Here is an 18,067-nt window from a genome sequence, read left to right on the forward strand (position 1 = left end):
GTTGTGAAAAACTGTATTAATCTTAACATTCACTTTTTAAAGCAAATTATGTTTTCTAGGAAAACATTCGGCCTGAACAGTGAATCCATAATATTCTCAAAGGTATGTGAATTCCACCAATCCGCACGGGGTCAGCGTGGTGAACTGCCTGAACCCTTCTTGTAAATTATATAGTGATATAAACAAATCAGCGAACTAACTTAGCTAAAACATATTCTTTTACTGTACGCTTAATGTTTTTAATATCTTCTTAATTTATTATTTGTACTTAAATTTTAGCGGGTCGTGTCGCATCGCATCGCGTTGCAAAGTATGTTTCCGCCTTTAAACTTTGAATGGTCCAGTCAAAGTCCGAATAGCTTTGAGCCAAACAAATTCGTACAAAGCAACACCCATTGTTATTTAGATTGTGTTTGGTTTTTTTAGTTTTATTTAGTCTATTGTGGAAATATTTTTCCCAACAATGTATGAGACCTGTATCATTATTATTAACGTCCCACTGTTGGACATTAATACATAATATCTCTGTAATACTACTTTTTTTCTTTGGTGTACATAAAACTGTATTTATTCATTCGTTCATTCAAGTTGATTGATATAAATAATATAAGTATACTACGACAATACAATCATCGCCATCTAGTCCCAAAGTAAGCGTTGCTTGTGTTGTGGGCACTAAGATAACTGATGATTATTTTTATGAATAATATACATAAATACTTATAACATATATTATACATATAAACACCCAGATACTGAAAGAAATTCATGTTCATCACACAAACATTTTCCAGTTGTGGGAATCGAACCCACGTCTTTGGACTCAGAAAGCAGGGTCGCTGGCCACTGCGCCAGACGGCCGTCAAAAAAAGTCAGAGTCACATATTCCTTTATTAAATTAGATAATTTATAGATTTTTGTGTAGGCACATGTGATTTTGGATGCGAAAGGCTCGCGACAAAAAACTATGGCGAGACTTGGGGGGGCCTACGCCGTAGAGGCGACTTAAACTTAAATCGATTTTTAGTTATTTGTAGTAAAAATATATTTGTTATACGTTTCAGAAATAAAGGCTTTTTTATTTTATTTTTATTTTACATGTGATTTTGAAAACAATAAAAACTTCGCAGTACTACGTACTAGTAGTAGAGCGTTTTGCGACAGAGTTCGTCTGTGGAAGTGAAACCACCATGCTTATTTCTGCCGCTTATCAGCATTTTGGCAATGCTGCGTTCCGGTCGGAACGGCGTGGTTACCGGTGTAATAACAGGCTCTGAGGCTTAACCTACGCCTCAGGTTGATTGACACAGGGCAATACTTTGCAGGATCTGTTCCTGGCATGAATGAATGAATGAATGAATACACTTTTATTGTACACCAAAGAAAAAAAAGTAGTTACAAAGATATAAATACATATAAAGAGAGTACAATGCATGACCATGTAAAGTGTTGCTTCATCCGCTTTAACGATTACGATTTTTCACAAATCCTGTGGGAACTGTTTTTTTTCCAGCGGTAGTCTATTTAACTCTCCGTCCTTCCAACTAACTCTGTATCTAAAATCAAGTTATTTGTATTTATATCTATGTAATATATTTATATATATATCCTATCCTATCCTATCCTATCTATCTACTAATATTATAAATGTCAATGTAAGTTTGTTTGTTACGCGTTCACGCAAAAACTACTTACCCGATCCACATAAAACTGTGTACACATATTCTTGGAAGTGTTAGAAGTAATCATCATCATCATCATCACATCAACCGATAGACGTCCACTGCTGGACATAGGTCTTTTGTAGGGAGTTCCAAGTTCCACGATTCTGAGCCGCTTGGATCCAACGGCTACCTGCGACGCGCTTAATGTCGTCTGTCCACCTCGTTGGGGGTCGACCAACGCTGCGCTTACCAGTACGGGGCTGCCATTCCAGCACCTTGGGACCCCAACGTCCATCCTTTCTCCGAACTATGTGCCCGGCCCATTGCCACTTAAGCTTCGCGACTCGTTGAGCTATGTCGGTAACTTTGGTTCTTCTACGAATCTCCACATTTCTGATTCGATCGCGTAGAGATACTCCGAGCATAGCTCTCTCCATCGCCCGCTGAGTGACTCTAAGCCTTCTTATGAGGCCCATAAGAAGTAATATAGGATACTTTTTATCCCAACATTAAGCTCGGTTCCTATGGGAGAGGGGATGAAAGTGTTTGACGATTTTACACCATAACTCCGACAAATTATAATAATTATTTTTGTATTAGATATAGAGGTTATAATATGTATTTCATTTTGCCCAAACTTTGAGTAGATCTGACGAATGTGGTTGGAGGTAGAGGACAGAACTCCTCAGCGGACAGCAGCAAACCTCTCATTTAAGGCTTAGCGATACTAAATACTTACTACTACTATACTAAATTGAATGCCACTTAAAAAAAAACAAAATCAAACGCAGACGTGGCAACAGCTAGTATATATATATATATTATATTATATATATATTATAGTTTTATATTTTATTTATATATTTATATAATTTTTTAATCTTATTGTCTTAATCGAGTCATTCAATGTTAAAGCTGTAACACTGTTTAACTCGCTCCCCTGGGAAATACGTCATTCCGAAACCATTCACCTGTTTAAACATCGCTTAAAAAATTATTATTTATCTATGTAATTGAGTATTATGTAAGTTTATAATAGCATAAATATATATATCATACAAGCTGTTGCCCGCGACTTCGTCTGCGTTTGATTTTGTTTTTAAAGTATTCAGTATCGCTAAGCCTTAAATGAGTATAGTAGTATATATATATATATATCACATGTGACTGTCAATTAATTATAGACAAATAATTTGCAATAAAATAAAATTGCGACTATAATTAAAGATCTATCCTATCTCTTAAGTTGGACCAGATTGCTCACGGTATGCCAATTTAATTTAAAATCGGTTAAGTAGTTTAGGAGTCCATCGCGGACAAACATCGTGACAGGAGATTTATATATATTAAGATATATCTATTATAGTATATATACATTTATATCGGTATTTGTGTAGTTAATATATAAATGTAGTGTGTATCTTCATGTAAGTTTATTTTATTTTTTTGTAACATACTTTATGCACCATCCACTTTCCACTTTTTGATTAGCTTCGTACGCTCATGTTGCCTTTAAAAGATCACTTTTAGTGTTAAGGCCGCCTTTGCACCCTAGCACTAAGTACTATTACTGTTTTCCTTGTATTTTTCCTATTGTGTTGCAATAATGTTTTTCTATTCTATTCTTATTGATTGCACCACCTACCTCTTTTCTTTGTTTTTTTCCTTTCACGCCTTTGGTTGCCTGGAAGTAATCGCTATGTAGCGATAAGGCCACCAAATTGTACTCTCTTGCTCTGTATTTATATCTCTGTAACTACTTTTTTTTCTTTGGTGTACAAAAAAGCGTATTCAAGTTGATTGATAGTTAGGGCATAAAATACGGACAAACAAACAAACTTTCGCATTAATAATATTAGTACGGATTAATCAGTTGATTAGTTTTGACAATCTTCCTGGCGCAGCGGTACACGTTGTTGTTTTAGTGGGAGGTCCAAGGTCGATCCCCGACCTCCGTTTATAAGGCCACAGGCGGGGTGACCGTCAGGTGTTGTTCGGCGCGTAGCGTTTTAACAGTTTGTTTCCACCTTAACTCTACAATAGAAGACTTGACGCGGTTCAACGCTTTTATTCAATTTAATTAATTGAATCGAGATACCAAAACAAATGAAAGCTTACCTATACTGTTAAATAAAAACATACTTAATATGACTCTGTTTTTTTTAATTGCCCCTCAGTACGATCTAAGATGTTATTTATTTATTCAATTACATTGTCATTCAGATTACATAACAATTAGAATTTCAAAAAGAGAATTTCAATGTCTTCCTCATCTCGCGGGAGTCGTGTGGGAATTTAAAAAAGAATGAACAGTAGTATAGCAGTAGGGTACTCAAGTATTATTTCACTTATAGGATAATTAAACAAAATACCTCTTTAAAATTTAACTTTATTTAAGTAGATTGTCCTCTTTATTTTCCTGTATATTGACTAATCGGTATTTGAGGCCTTATATTGAGGTTTGACGACAAACTAAAAACAAACGACAAAAAATATATTTAAATATATTACGACAACGCACACAAAGTAAGCGTATCTTGTATTATGGTACTAAGATGACTGATGAACATTTTTATAAATAGTATACATAAATACTTAGAATATACATATAAACACCCAGACACTGAAAAACATTCATGCTCATCACACAAACATTTTCCAGTTGTGGGAATCGAACCCACGGCCTTGGACTCAGAAAGCAGGGTCGCTGCAAACTGCGCTAATCGGCCGTGAAATAATAAAAAATATTGAATGATATTATAAAAAAATATTGAATTATAATATAGGTTATGAAATATGAATGGCTGGCTATTTTTTGGTGGAAAGGATCAGCCTGGCTGTACAGTGTGGCAGCCGGCATTTTTGGCTGAAATTCCTGCGGGCATGACTTGTACAAATTCAAATTCTTTATTTGGAAAAAATATGGCAGGCACTTTTATTGTTATCATTTTGTGTTTCACGCATATTTTGTCGTTCACATCGAAGTCCAAATATTGGGGTAAAGTAATAAAGTATAATGTCAGTATAGGTAATTACAGTTATTAGCTTAGTTGTGAGGATTGACAATATTGTCATCAAAAAATTATCCTCGATTAAGAAACTTTGACATGACATCTTCGACTCTTTCTTCATGCTTCGTTTTCCGTTGCACGACCGGTCAGTAGGAACCTTGGGATTCCAACTTCTACCGATTCTCAGCGGTAAATGTAGAGGACTATGTTGGTATATCTACGTGATCATATCTTAAGTGAGGACGTCAGAAGATGGATCGAGCCAGGCTGCCAGGCTGAAGTGGCGATGAGCGTGGCAGAGATACGATGTGCTTACGTGCAAAAACGGCCCCGCGAATGAGAAGAAGAAGTAAAGAGGCCGCAGAACTTTGAGACTGATGGACAGACCAATACATTTTCATTGGTAATTTTTTCAATTATGGATTTCATTAGCGTAATAATGCGGTAATAGCCTTGAGTTTAGAGCTGCATTCAAAAAGGCAAGAAAAAAAAGAACCTCACCTGCCACGTGTGTTTTCAGTCCACTTTATGTATCGACGAAGTATAACTAAACTTTTTGCGCCCTCCGGCTGGTCGCATACCGACCTTCTTCTTTCAATATCATCAGTGTGTCTAAAATAATAAATAAATATACTACGACAATACACACATCGCCATCTAGCCCCAAAGTAAGCGTAGCTTGTGTTGTGGGTACTGATGAATATTTTTATGATTAAGATACATAAATACTTAAAATATACAGATAAACACTCAGACACTGAAAAGCATTCATGTTCATCACACAAACATTTCTGTGGGAATCGAACTAACAGCCTCGGACTCAGAAAGCAGGGTCGCTGCCCGCTTGCAACCAGTCGGCCGTCGATATTGTTCTATTCTAACTTATTCTGGTTAACATCAAGTCGTATAAGGCTAAGGCCTCTACCTTTTTTTGGGGGTAAGGAATGCGATCTCTATTCACCTCATTCTTCCGGTACTGTGGTTTTAAAGCAATTAAATATCACTCGATGTAACGATGGACAGCATCGTGAGGAAACTTACATGCCTGGTAATTAAATAATTAAATATACTACGACAATAAACACATCGCCATCTAGTCCCCAAAGTAAGCGTCGCTTGTGTTATGGGTACTAAGATAACTGATGAATAATTTTATGAATAATATACATAAATACTTATAATATAGATATAAACACCCAGACACTGAAAAACATTCATGTTCATCACAAAAACATTTCCCAGTTGTGGGAATCGAACCCACGGCCTTGGACTCAGAAAGCAGGGTCGCTGCCCACTGCGCCACTCGGTCGTCAAATTCTCAATGTTCTCAGAGGCACGTGAAGTTTCGTTAATTCTACCAATTCGCACTTAGCCAGGGTGGATATGTGGACTACGGCTTAATCCCCTGTCATGCTTACAGCGACGGTTTAACGTTTTCTCAAAATCAAGAGGGATTAAAATCCCAATTTTCTAAGTCCGGGTACTGACAATTTCTTCACAGAAAACCCCAATACTTATTATTCGATTTTTTTTTTACTTTCGCACGCGTCATAAGCGAAGCGTTGATATAATAAATAAATAGACTACGACAATACACACATCGCCATCTAGCCCCAAAGTAAGCGTAGGTTGTGTTATGGGTACTAAGATAACTGATGAATATTTTTATGAATAATATACATAAATACTTATAATATACAGAAAAACACCCAGACACTGAAAAATATTCATGTTCATAACACAAACATTTTCCAGTTGTGGGAATCGAACCCACGACCTTCGACTCAGAAAGCAGGGTCGCTGCCCACTGCGCCACTCGGCCGTCTATGATGTTCTACTCCCGATATATGAAAGTCAAGAAGTTTTCAAAACTAAAGGCGAACAAGGCGCCGCTGACGCGCGCGATTCTCACCCTTAACGACATAGCTGAGAGAACGGATCTGTTTTGTTGTACTCTACTGAACTCACAAAGGTTGCCTTGTATTGCATTTGTTACATTGATAAAGTTTAGCATGTAGGTTACTAAAATATAGTTATAATGTGTGTTGATGTTGAATGTAAGACAAATATGTAGGTAATTTGATGCAATGTAAAAGTAGTATACACGTACAATAAGCGTGATAGATAAGAATGTACACCGAATGACAAATCTGCACCTCAAGGTATATGAGAATACACAAAACAGAGCAAATACTCTAATAACTGGATTTGCATGCTATGTTCGCATCGAGAAGGCACAATTGTATACACATGCCAACTGTCCTATAGTTTATATTAGAGTAAGCAGTTGATTGTCAGTTTTGCGAAATAAAAAAAAAATAAAAAAAAAAAACTGAGCGAAATTGTAAGTACCGACGTAGAACAGTCTCCGACCGTCATGTCGGAGGAAAATAGGAAGGAACACATAAAAAAAAAATGTGCATTGCAAATAAGTGCATCAGTGTCTACGCTAGTGCATTAGGAAAATTCCTGTAATAAGTTGAAAAAAAAAAAAAAATTGATGGTATTTTTCTCACATTTCACTTATTTTACTCCTCAAGTTAATGGACACAGGGATTTTATTAAGATTACGATTACCGGAAGGAGCAATTTGGGAATTTATAATTTAATTTTAATAATTTTTTCTATGGTCTGCTATCTTTTTTTTCTTGTTTCGCCCCCTGCTTTAACAGTGAAGGAAAACGTCGAAAAGAATGCTCCGCTCCACACACCGTCACGGTGGGAAATAAAAGGCGCGCTGACACAGATTCAAACAAGCATTATTTTGTATTTTTCTTCTAACACTTGTCATTTTATTGTTGATATGAATGGAAAAGTTATTGTCTATGGTCATCAGTTGTTCAAACAAAAGTAAACTCTATCATAAAGAAAATGTGGTTTATAATCGTCTGGACGACAGAGGCCACGGGTGGCCTGCCGGTGAGCGCATTTGGTACTACATTTGTAGGTGAGGCCGCCAGCGGGCTCCTGCCGGTATAGAGGTTCTACTCACATCAAGTCTTTCAGAATGCAGTTCACGAACTCCTTATTCCTCGCGGTGCTGGTGTAGAGGAAGGGTCCGATGCATTGCGAATGCTGGTCCACGCGGAACACGGAGGCTATTCCGATGACGTGCTCCGTACCATTGATCCAAGTGACAAGCGGACCGCCGTGATCGTTCTGCGTATACAGTTGTTTTTTTTTTAATGTGAAACGTCTATAGGCGAGGGTAAACCTGATTATTGGCGTGACGATACAAACCGTCACGTTATATGATGGCATATATTATGAACTATACGTATGTAGTTGAGTTCTCGCAATTTTTTTTTTTAATTGCTTTTTAATAAAAATGTAATCAACAGTCATTATTTTACAGAACAAATTTGTAATGCTTTATCTTTTCAGTTACGTTAGCCCGCTACCATCTTAGACTGTATCATCACTTACCACCAGGTGAGATTGCAGTCAAGGGCGACTGCATGGAAAAAACCTAGTATGAATTAAATAATATGTACCAAATTGTGCCCTAAAAGTTATATTTCAATTTCCAATTTTTAATTTTTGTATGATTAAATAAATTACATTAATACAATATTAATGAAAAAAAAACCTGACAGATTCCATTTCTCCTACTACTGCTACGTCGACGTTCCCAGGGTACAGTCGTGTTACTCTGAAAACCGTCTATACTATATTTTTGGTAATCTCAAAATTTCGAATGTTATCCTACTGGAAAAAATGGAAACTTAAAAAATATAATTTCATGAATAAATTATTGAATTTTATACCTACAGCTGATTCTCTAAAAATTTGGATGTAAGGAAAATGTTGCAGAAAAAGTTCAAACTGAAATCTAAATATATTTTATTCAGGAAGACTTATCACAGGCACTTATGAAACGTTCATACATATATGTTACCATTATTGTAAAGTGATAGTGATAACCGCATTCGTTAACTTAAAACTACAGCCAGGATAGTTCCAAACGGGCCCGGTCTAAAGGTAAGAAAAGCCCACAACAAATTTAGACAGGGTTTTTTTATTATCACCATCTTACGGTCAAATTAATATTTAGCTATGAAATTAGAGCAATTTACATCCAAGCTTTTTTATCGTTCACGTAACCTTAAAATAATTGTTCGATAAGCTTACGTTTTTATACTTATTGCGAAACATCTCTAAAGTTTCATATGGTAATTTGTTATATATATAATAATATATAATTTATCTCGAATGAATTGTTGATTGTTATGAATACTGCAATAAATTTCTATAAAAATAAAAATAAATTCCATCTATAATATAATAAAAGCAACAAATAAGCAATAATTTTTAAGCAGAAATAATAATTACGTTGCTATGGCCCACTCACAGAACTAAGAACATACAGAAACCGTGTACACGACTTATATTGAATCATCAACAACTACTCCACTTTAGATTGGTTTCTCGAATAACCGGTTAGTCGTCTTCATATAACTAAGCAGTTGACAGTAATTAATTTACCTCTAATTTTCGAAGCGTTCACCATAAAATGTAAAATGAGACTTGCGCGGGGCGTTATCACCGTTTTTGGACACTCTGCATACAATAATAGCTGAATGAGGATAGAATAAATGAATGGATACACTTTTATTGTACACCACATAAAAATACAGGAAAAATTATAAAAAAACTATTTCACACAATATATACAATTAGGCGGCCTTATCGCTACATAGCGATCTCTTCCAGGCAACCGATGGCGAAGACCACCGCTCAAGACGAGAGGTAGGTGGTGCACATAAATATATTTATAAGTTTATACATAAATAATATATATACAGGATAATTGTTTTTTCAGTGCGGATATTTCAATATCTCATACATGAACCAAATTTATAAACATATATATACATTTTTTTTATGTTTTATTTAACGATACAGAAATTAACGGTTACAAAAGATTAGTCCCCGGAAAAGATAATTTTTGGCACCCTACAATAGCTCTCAGCTGTTAACTTGCGATCAACGTTCTCACACTCGGTCCTGGTCGCAGCGGTAATTCCATAAAATAAAGCATAATAATAACTTAAACATTGAAATAATCCACTACAAGTTAGCCCATGACTGCAATCTCATCTGTGGTGATGATAAATAAATAAATATATATAAATATATATACTCGTATATTAATATATATAATATATTGCGACGATACACAGAACACCATCCAGCCCCGAAAAGTAAGCGTAGCTTGTGTTATGGGTACTAAGATGACTGAGGAATATTTTTATGAATGATATACATAAATACTTATAATATAAAGATAAACACCCAGACACTGAAAAACTTTCATGTCCGTCACACATACATTTTCCAGTTGTGAATCGAACCCACGGCCTTTGATTCAGAAAGCAGGATCGCTACATACGTCGCCAATCGGCCATCAATTGGTGGTGGGCTATTATTTATTTAAGTAGATACCTACTCGTATTACGAGTATAGTAGCCATGATTTGCTTTTTTTTGCTCGGACATGGTTAAAAAAATTGAAAAATTTAATTCAAAAAAATTCAAAATTCAAAATTCATTTATTTCAAGTAGGCCTAATATAAGCACTTTTGAAACGTCAAGTCTGTCTGTTTGTAGTGATTCTACCACCGGTTCGGAAGGCAGATTCTACCGAGAAGAAGCCGGCAAGAAACTCAGCAGTTGCTCTTTTCCAACATCAACAATTTACATTTTGCATTTTAACATTCATTTTTCTATCTTGTGAGAGCTGAAAGCGGAGCCGGAAGCTTCCAAGCAACCTTGTCATTAAAAAATTCATCAATTGTATAGTAACCTCGCTGTAATAAGTAATGTAATGGAAATATTACCGATACCGAACCACCAAAAAATAATTCGGAGTGGTTTCAAAATTACCCTGTACATAAAAAACTTCTACACAATATTTCTGTATGTTCTTAAATCAATTCTCTATACCTCAACTTTAAATATTTATTGCTATATTTACCCTTCTCAGTATAAAGCTATTCACAATGTACTAGCCTAGCTTTATATATAAATGGCTCTCTTTTACAGTTTATTTGGATTTTTTTTTTCTTTTATTTAAATTTCTTTCTTAAATTTACTCGGGCGTCGCGGTTGTTTGCTCAGTCGGATACTGGTGCAGACTGAAAATCAGCGCTGAGCATTGTTGCTAATGCACAGCATAAGGCTGAGTTTGCGGCCATTTGCCATATTGTTAATATTATTGGATGATTCTTTTAGTTATTAATCTTGTATTAACAATAGTGTATGGCAATAAAGGATTTTTATTATTATTATTATTATTATTAATAGCTTTATACCGAGAAGGTAGATCTTCAAGAACTGTCTAGAAACAACAATGCGATCAAACATAAAGGTTCCGAGCTCCTGCGAATCTAATTGGGCATTAAACATCGAACTTCACAATGGAACTCAGCATTCGCTAACAAGTATACTATAGTCAATGCACTGCGCTTAGTTTGTTGAGGGCATTACAAAGTTTTCTATATAATTGTTTCAGTAATAGGATTTAGGTATATGTAACTCATTGCGGAGGAGACCGGGACACCGCGCAGCATACACTCGAAGAGTGCCCGGCCTGGGACCAGGAGCGCCATCTACTGATCAGCCACGTTGGAAGAGATCTTTCTCCTGCAGCAGTGATAGCAGCAATGCTCGCGGAGGATAGAGCGTGGAAGGCGGTAGTCTCCTTCTGCGAAACTGTACTAGTCAAGAAGGAGGCTGCTGAGCGAGATCGAGAGCGAGCCAATCCTGCTCGTAGAAGACAGCGCCCTACAGGTAATCGGGAATCATAAATCTTCCCGGGACGAGCTATAAGCGTTGTGCAAGGGAGGCACCGGTGCGTTCCTAGGAGATCCCGGAGCCTCCCATTATGTACTGAGGCTGGCAACCGAGGGGGTTTTAGTGGGTAGAAATCCCACATAACCCAAATTTTCCCACAGAGAATTGGGCATCTTTTGAGAAGATTTCCCCCCCGTCAACAAAAAAAAAAAAAGGTATATGTAACTAGTTGGTTCTATTAACCCCCGACCCAAAAACATTATAAGTATAAGTTTGACGTAAGCGTGTATCGCAGTGTGTGTGTGTGGGTTTGTGTGTGTGCATGTGCGCGCGTGTGTGTGTGTGTGACATCGTAGCGCCCGATCTGATGAACCTATCGGGACTCTTCTTACCTATTTTTGATGGAAATCGGTCCAAGATGGCCGCCTCACAAATTACATATTTTTCCTCAATATGGGTATCAAATTTAACGGCTTGACTAGTAGAATAATGTACACTGCATTAAAAGTTATTTTTATTTTTAATTTATATATTATGAACGGCGTATCATAATACATGGACAGATAGTATATATAGTACATGGACCATCGAGACGAGCGCAAAGAAAAAAAATAGATGCTTTTGAGATGTGGTGCTGGAAGCAAGTGTTGAGGATTCCTTGAACAGCCAAGCAAACGAGTCTATCTTGTCACATCTTGATAAAAACGCGTTACGGTACGATGTCGCGTAGAAAGTGGTTATCTGCCACACCTACCCAAACAGGTTAGCCCGTTACCATCTCAGACAGCATCATCACTTGCTACAAGGTGAGATTGCAGTCTAAGGACTAACTTGTAGTTGAAAACAAAAAAAAAACATAAAACCAATATGAAAAAAATATTTTATTGGTTAAAATTACAAATCAGAAACATGACTCAAAATCATTTATTAGAAAGTACGTCAGACATACACTAAAGCAAGTATTCTTTATATTTATGTAAAAATTACAGAAATATATTGGTTATGAAATTGTAATTTTAGTGATCTTAAATATATATTACAAGCGTATGCAAAATCACTATTAAACCTTGATAAATAAATAAAATAAATAAAGCAACATAAAGACGCTGTAAAAATAACAAAACGCAATAGAGACCAAAAACTCGCCAGTTTTTCTTTTAGGTTTTCGTCACTCACCTTACGACGATGATAATATTTCCGTGAAGTAATTATTTTTCCGGAATCGTCCAGTTTGCCATCGTGATACGTGCAAATCATATAATCGTCGATTTGTTTTCCCATATCCGTGTTTGTGAAGTGCTTCTTGCATTCCTCCCGATCAAGTATTGATACTGAGGTGTACTGAAGCTTCTTTTGATTTAAATCGACGGTGGAGTTTGGCTAGAAATATTTATCATCATCATCATATCAAACTAAAACCGACCCAATTCAGGGGTGTCCTTCCACTATGAGAAGGTCCCTCCGCATATAAAAGTTTCCAGACTCTCCAAAACGACTTCATGCACAACGCTACCGGGTGCCAATGGTTCGTACACTACGTCGATCTCTTCAGAGATCTAGAACTCCCCACTATTGCTCCATATTTCAAAAAACTCTAGAAAATTTACTTTGAGAAGTCTATCCGACATCCCAATTCCCAACCCTCTCATAGTAGCGGCTTCTTTTTACTCACCCAACCTTAGCGCCACTCTCAACAAGAGGAAGCCTAAACATATCCTTCACGACCCTGACGATCAGATTACTGACAATGCTCATCAGAACATACAATAAACTTCTGCACAGTGTCTTCGCCGGCGAAGACGAGGTCTCCAACTTCTGACATCTTCCGGACGTGGGCTAGCACCACGTTCTCGGAAGCGTGCGGACTCAACCACGCGAGCCAATGCTGATTGGTGTACTCCACACGCCATTTCTGTGCATAGGCGATGGTTTCTCACTAACCATCAGGTAGGCTTTCTGCTTGGTCCATCAATTAATAACTATAAAGAAAAAAAAAACATGTCTGTTATAGATTTCAAGGATTATTACAACTTTACCTACCGATCGCCATTCCATCGTATGTCCCCATCCAAGCACAATAGCGTCCGTTCCAGGTTGCTCGTACTCCAGGTCAAAGTTTATAGGAATTATGGCGGGTTTGTATTTACACTCCCGCCATGCTCTACCTTCGAAGAGAAACGGTTTCTCAACTTTGAGCACGGCTATGTCGTCATGGGACCATTTTGCTAGCTGGCTGTATTGCAAATCGTACGCTGTGGGTTTAAATAAAGAATCAGTAACAAACAGTTTTTAATTTTATTTTTATTTTTTTTAATGACTAGCGGTCCCTCGCTATAAGTCCCTCGGTCCGCGTATAAGTCAAACTTAAAAGATAGATATATATTGTTGCGGACTTTTTTTTAGATCTTTTAAAGGGGAGCAAGATCAGAGCTCAGAGCAGGAGCTCAGAGCAAGAGCAGAGCTCTCAAAGGGAGTTAAAAAACTCCCGATTATGAAACATTATTCATTAGTGCTATGCTACTATTTGTCTTAGCGTAGTTATAGGCCAGAACTTGACGACAATCATGCCTCAAAACTGTTTTCTGATCTACCGTCACTTAAAAATAATACTTAAAGATAGATAATAAGTAATCGCACCTATATTTGCTATACTTCGCCAAAAGCAGTAGAATTTGTATGATATAATTTATGATTTCTTAACCTTATTTCATTGTATAGTCGACATCTCCTGAGGATGTTGCAGTTTCGGAGCGAAACGCGCGTAGAGGGTACATTGCCAAAGATAAGAAGGAGGTTTGGTGTGGAGCATAAAGATCTAAGAAATTATAAATTACACCATACAGATTCTCCTGCTTTTCGCGGAGTTTAGCAAATTAAGCTTATTTTTTATAATATATCATGGAATGCTGCAAAGCTTGCTTCTATGCAACAGTAATCTCACCGGCTGGTACACATGTATACACAACTTTCCTTCTCCATGCCTGAGTGCACCGATTCTCCGTCAGTTGATGCGATTTGATATACATATCGGTACCGGCGATCGCGTACATGTTCTGTACATCTTCAACGCAAGCCGCTGATGTCAGTATTAACCATTTGTTGACTATAGCGCCGCCGCAAATCCAAGAGTCGTAGTTACGGATGGACGATTGAGCTTGCAATAGGTACACCTTAAATAAAACGTAGGCCTAAACTATCAACATTATTATCATCATATTAATTTCATTTACAGTCCACTACAGAGAGGAGCGTGCATAGAAGGTATGCACAGGGTAAAATCTCCAGTACGAGTTATAAAAAACTTAAGTATAGGCATTGTAAGAGTTATAAACAGCCTACCCTTGAGTATTTATAAATCGTACTGGAGATTTTCTTCATTTTATATCATCTGCATACCCTGTGGATAACCTCTATGCACGCCCCAGACTATAGGGCACGGATCTCCTTCCACAATGAGGAGGGGTTAAGGCTGTAGTCACCCAGTGCGGATTGGCGGACTCACACTTTTGAGAACATTATAAAGAACTCTCAGGCTTGCTGGTGCACATAACTTAGAAAAATCAAGTGGGTGCGTGCTGGGATTCGAACGAAAGTGAAGTCGAAGTCCTACCCACTGGGCATCAACGCTTCCCCCTAACATAAGCGGGGCAAATAACTCTTTCCTCGGAAACCGATGGACGCAGGTAAGGCGACCCCGCGCCGGTAAACGCAGGCAGCGTTAGGCACCCCCAACGAGGTGGGCACGCGACATCAAACAAATATAATATATGTAGGATCTGGCGGATTTTAACTTGATCCGTCCGACATCGTGTGGGCAATTTTCAGGTATCGTGCAATAAGAACACCTTTAAATTTGACTCGCTTTGTTCGAACACTGAATTTAACTTCTTACACTGAATTTAACTTCTTACACTGAATTTAACTAATATCGTAATAGCAACTTTTAAAATAATAACCACTAAGAGAAACGTCGGACAGTTCCGTGACGACGTCTTTCTGCCTTGAGTCCCAACTAATTAATAATCCCAATCTATTCAGTAGACCCCGTCACGACTCTGTCGAAGCGCGCCAAAACTGTTGATGCGTGCTAGCCGCTAGTTGGCGCGTTTGTGTTTCATTTTAGTGTCCGTACTCATTTCCGGCTGCGACACTGCCATCCTGCATGACACACGCCCTCGTGTGTTAATCTGAAATATAATGTGTTAAAAAAACAGACCAGCACTGTTATCGTTCGGCTCATCCTATTTCTAACAACCTCGCTTCAGAAAATAAAACTATGGTCTTTAGTTTGCTTATTTTTACTAACAACAATTTGTTGACAAATTTAACCATCATCCCAAACAAAACCTTTACAGCTTACCCTCTAAATTAACCCTCAAATATAAACCAAAGTTTAAGTTAACAATGTTTCTTTCACTAGTTAGACAAAATTATTACAAAAACTCCAAAGATTACTGAGTCCATGTACCATAGAGCATTGTTAATCAAAAAGAGCACAAATCCTCTTAAAACCAATCAAAATAATTTGATCAAGCACCAGGTTACACATTCGCGGTCGCTTCCCCACGGGAAGCCAGAGTCTACCCTCGACTCTATGATCTTTGCTACAAGGCAAGATCCGACTGTACTACCCAGAACTACCGCCTACCGCTTACCCACGGACTACTCAAAGAGTAGACACCGATTTCTACTAGGCTACGGCTACAGCATTCTGGTACAGTCTCTGACCCAACGAATCGCGAACCTGTGCATTTAATTAACTAGATTCTTCATAATCATCTATCTCGTCTTTATCTACAATCTCAATGGTACTTGGCCCTCAGGCATCTTCCTAATACGATCATGCGCATACTTGTAAATACGCTTATTAATCAATGACTTCAGAACATATCGGTCTCCATCTAAGACTTCTAAGATTTGAAACAGACCTCTAAATTTAGCATCTAGTTTTGTTTGATTGCGTTCTTCATTTTCAATCAAAACGAATTCACCGACTGAAAATGTACTCACGCTGACTCTTGACTCTCACTGCTTGACGGTACAGTTTAAACGAGCTGCAAGTCCCCTAAAGAATCTTGCCATGACCTATCCTTGTCAGATTCAACTGTTAACATGGATATAAGTACACTCATGATCCTCTCTACTTGCCCATTTGCACGACATGTCCCCGTAGCAATAAGATGAAGATGGATGTTCCTACTGTCACAAAAGTCACGGAACTCTTTGCTGGCAAAACAACGACCTTGGTCCGTGAGTACGGGAGCACCGAATAATGCCACACTATCCTCCACTGCTCCTGGTGTCTATATCTTTAGTGTGAAAGAGTAATACGTACTTGGTAAACGCGTCGATCATCACGAACACATACTCCTTATTACCACTCTTTCCACTCAGCTTACCGGTAGCATCAATATGCACAGTATGCCATGGGATAGCAATTTTAGGAATGGGGTAAAGTTCGGCCTGTACCTTACCTGAATGAGGCTTAGTTATTTTACAGGTCACGCAGCTATCCACGAACTTACGTACATACCGGCTCATGCTCTCGAACTTGGTAGAGATCGGAAATTATTTTTTAAATTTCCTCATCTCGCTGCTGCTCTGCGAGAATCCAATTACTGGATAAATCAGCTACATTCACCCGCTTTTGTTCCACCTTGTCAATTTTTAATTTCTAGGAGCTAATGGTAGCAAGTTCCGTGAAAAGAAATCAGCATGCGCCATTTGCTTACCGATTCTGTATTTAACGTCAAAATCGAACGACTGTAAATAGGTCCACCACCAATGAACTCGCGGCGTCAAGTCGATTTTATTGCGTGATAACTTTAGCGTGTTACAGTCTGTTAGAACTGTAAACTTCCTACCCTGTAGGTATTGCCTAAAATGTCTTACCGAATTGACGACAGCGAGCGCTTCTAATTCATATGAGTGGTATCTCGACTCAGCTGGCGTCGTAAGTTTGCTAAAATAAGCCACTGGCCGACGCTTGCCTGCTACAATTTGAAATAATATTACGTATCCTTCTGCACTGGCGTCCGTATAAAGTTCAGTCGGGTGCTTCGGGTCAAAAATCATAAGCACTGGTTCATTAGTCAATATTTTAATTACCTTTTGTATTACTTCCTCGCATTTGGGCGTCCATTCGAATAGACACTTACCTGAAGTGAGCTTATAGAAAAGTTTGGCACGAACTGGCGAAAGTAAGAAGCCAAACCTACAAATTGTCTCACCTGCGTAATAGTTTGGGGGCGAAGGTAATGACGACAGAGCTTCTATTTTACGCTTATTAGGCTTAACCTCACCTGCTTCTACACCTCATACCCTAAGAATTCTACTCGCGTCTTGAGGAAAGAACATTTTTTAAGGTTCAGCGAGAACCCAGCTTTTGAGAGCTTATCGAGCACAACCTGCAGCCTCTTTATCCCTTGGGAAATTGAGTCTGATACAAGTAAAATATCATCGACGTATACTACCACGTATTGATTAGCGATGTCACCGTGAGCATTTATGGTTGCGCGCTGGAAAACAGAGATTGCGTTACGGAGACCAAAGGGCATTGTCAAAAACTCATACTGTCCGTCAGGAGTGATGAAGGTGG

At 37.9% G+C, this 18,067-nt stretch overlaps 1 protein-coding gene across 1 annotated transcript; it reads right to left on the reverse strand.

The window, feature by feature from the left end:
- Window positions 1-4,075: 4,075 nt before the first annotated feature.
- LOC120634099 lies at window positions 4,076-14,519 on the reverse strand. The gene is made up of 7 exons (XM_039904492.1): window positions 14,411-14,519; window positions 13,510-13,721; window positions 12,646-12,849; window positions 8,265-8,327; window positions 7,668-7,834; window positions 5,177-5,287; window positions 4,076-4,136 (listed from the first exon to the last, which is right to left on the reverse strand). The coding sequence occupies exons 1-7, from the start codon at window positions 14,517-14,519 to the stop codon at window positions 4,076-4,078; spliced, it is 927 nt and encodes a 308-aa protein (XP_039760426.1).
- Window positions 14,520-18,067: the final 3,548 nt, after the last annotated feature.

This window comes from Pararge aegeria, chromosome 23 (assembly GCF_905163445.1).
Source record: "Pararge aegeria chromosome 23, ilParAegt1.1, whole genome shotgun sequence".
Taxonomy (NCBI): Eukaryota; Metazoa; Arthropoda; class Insecta; order Lepidoptera; family Nymphalidae; genus Pararge; species Pararge aegeria.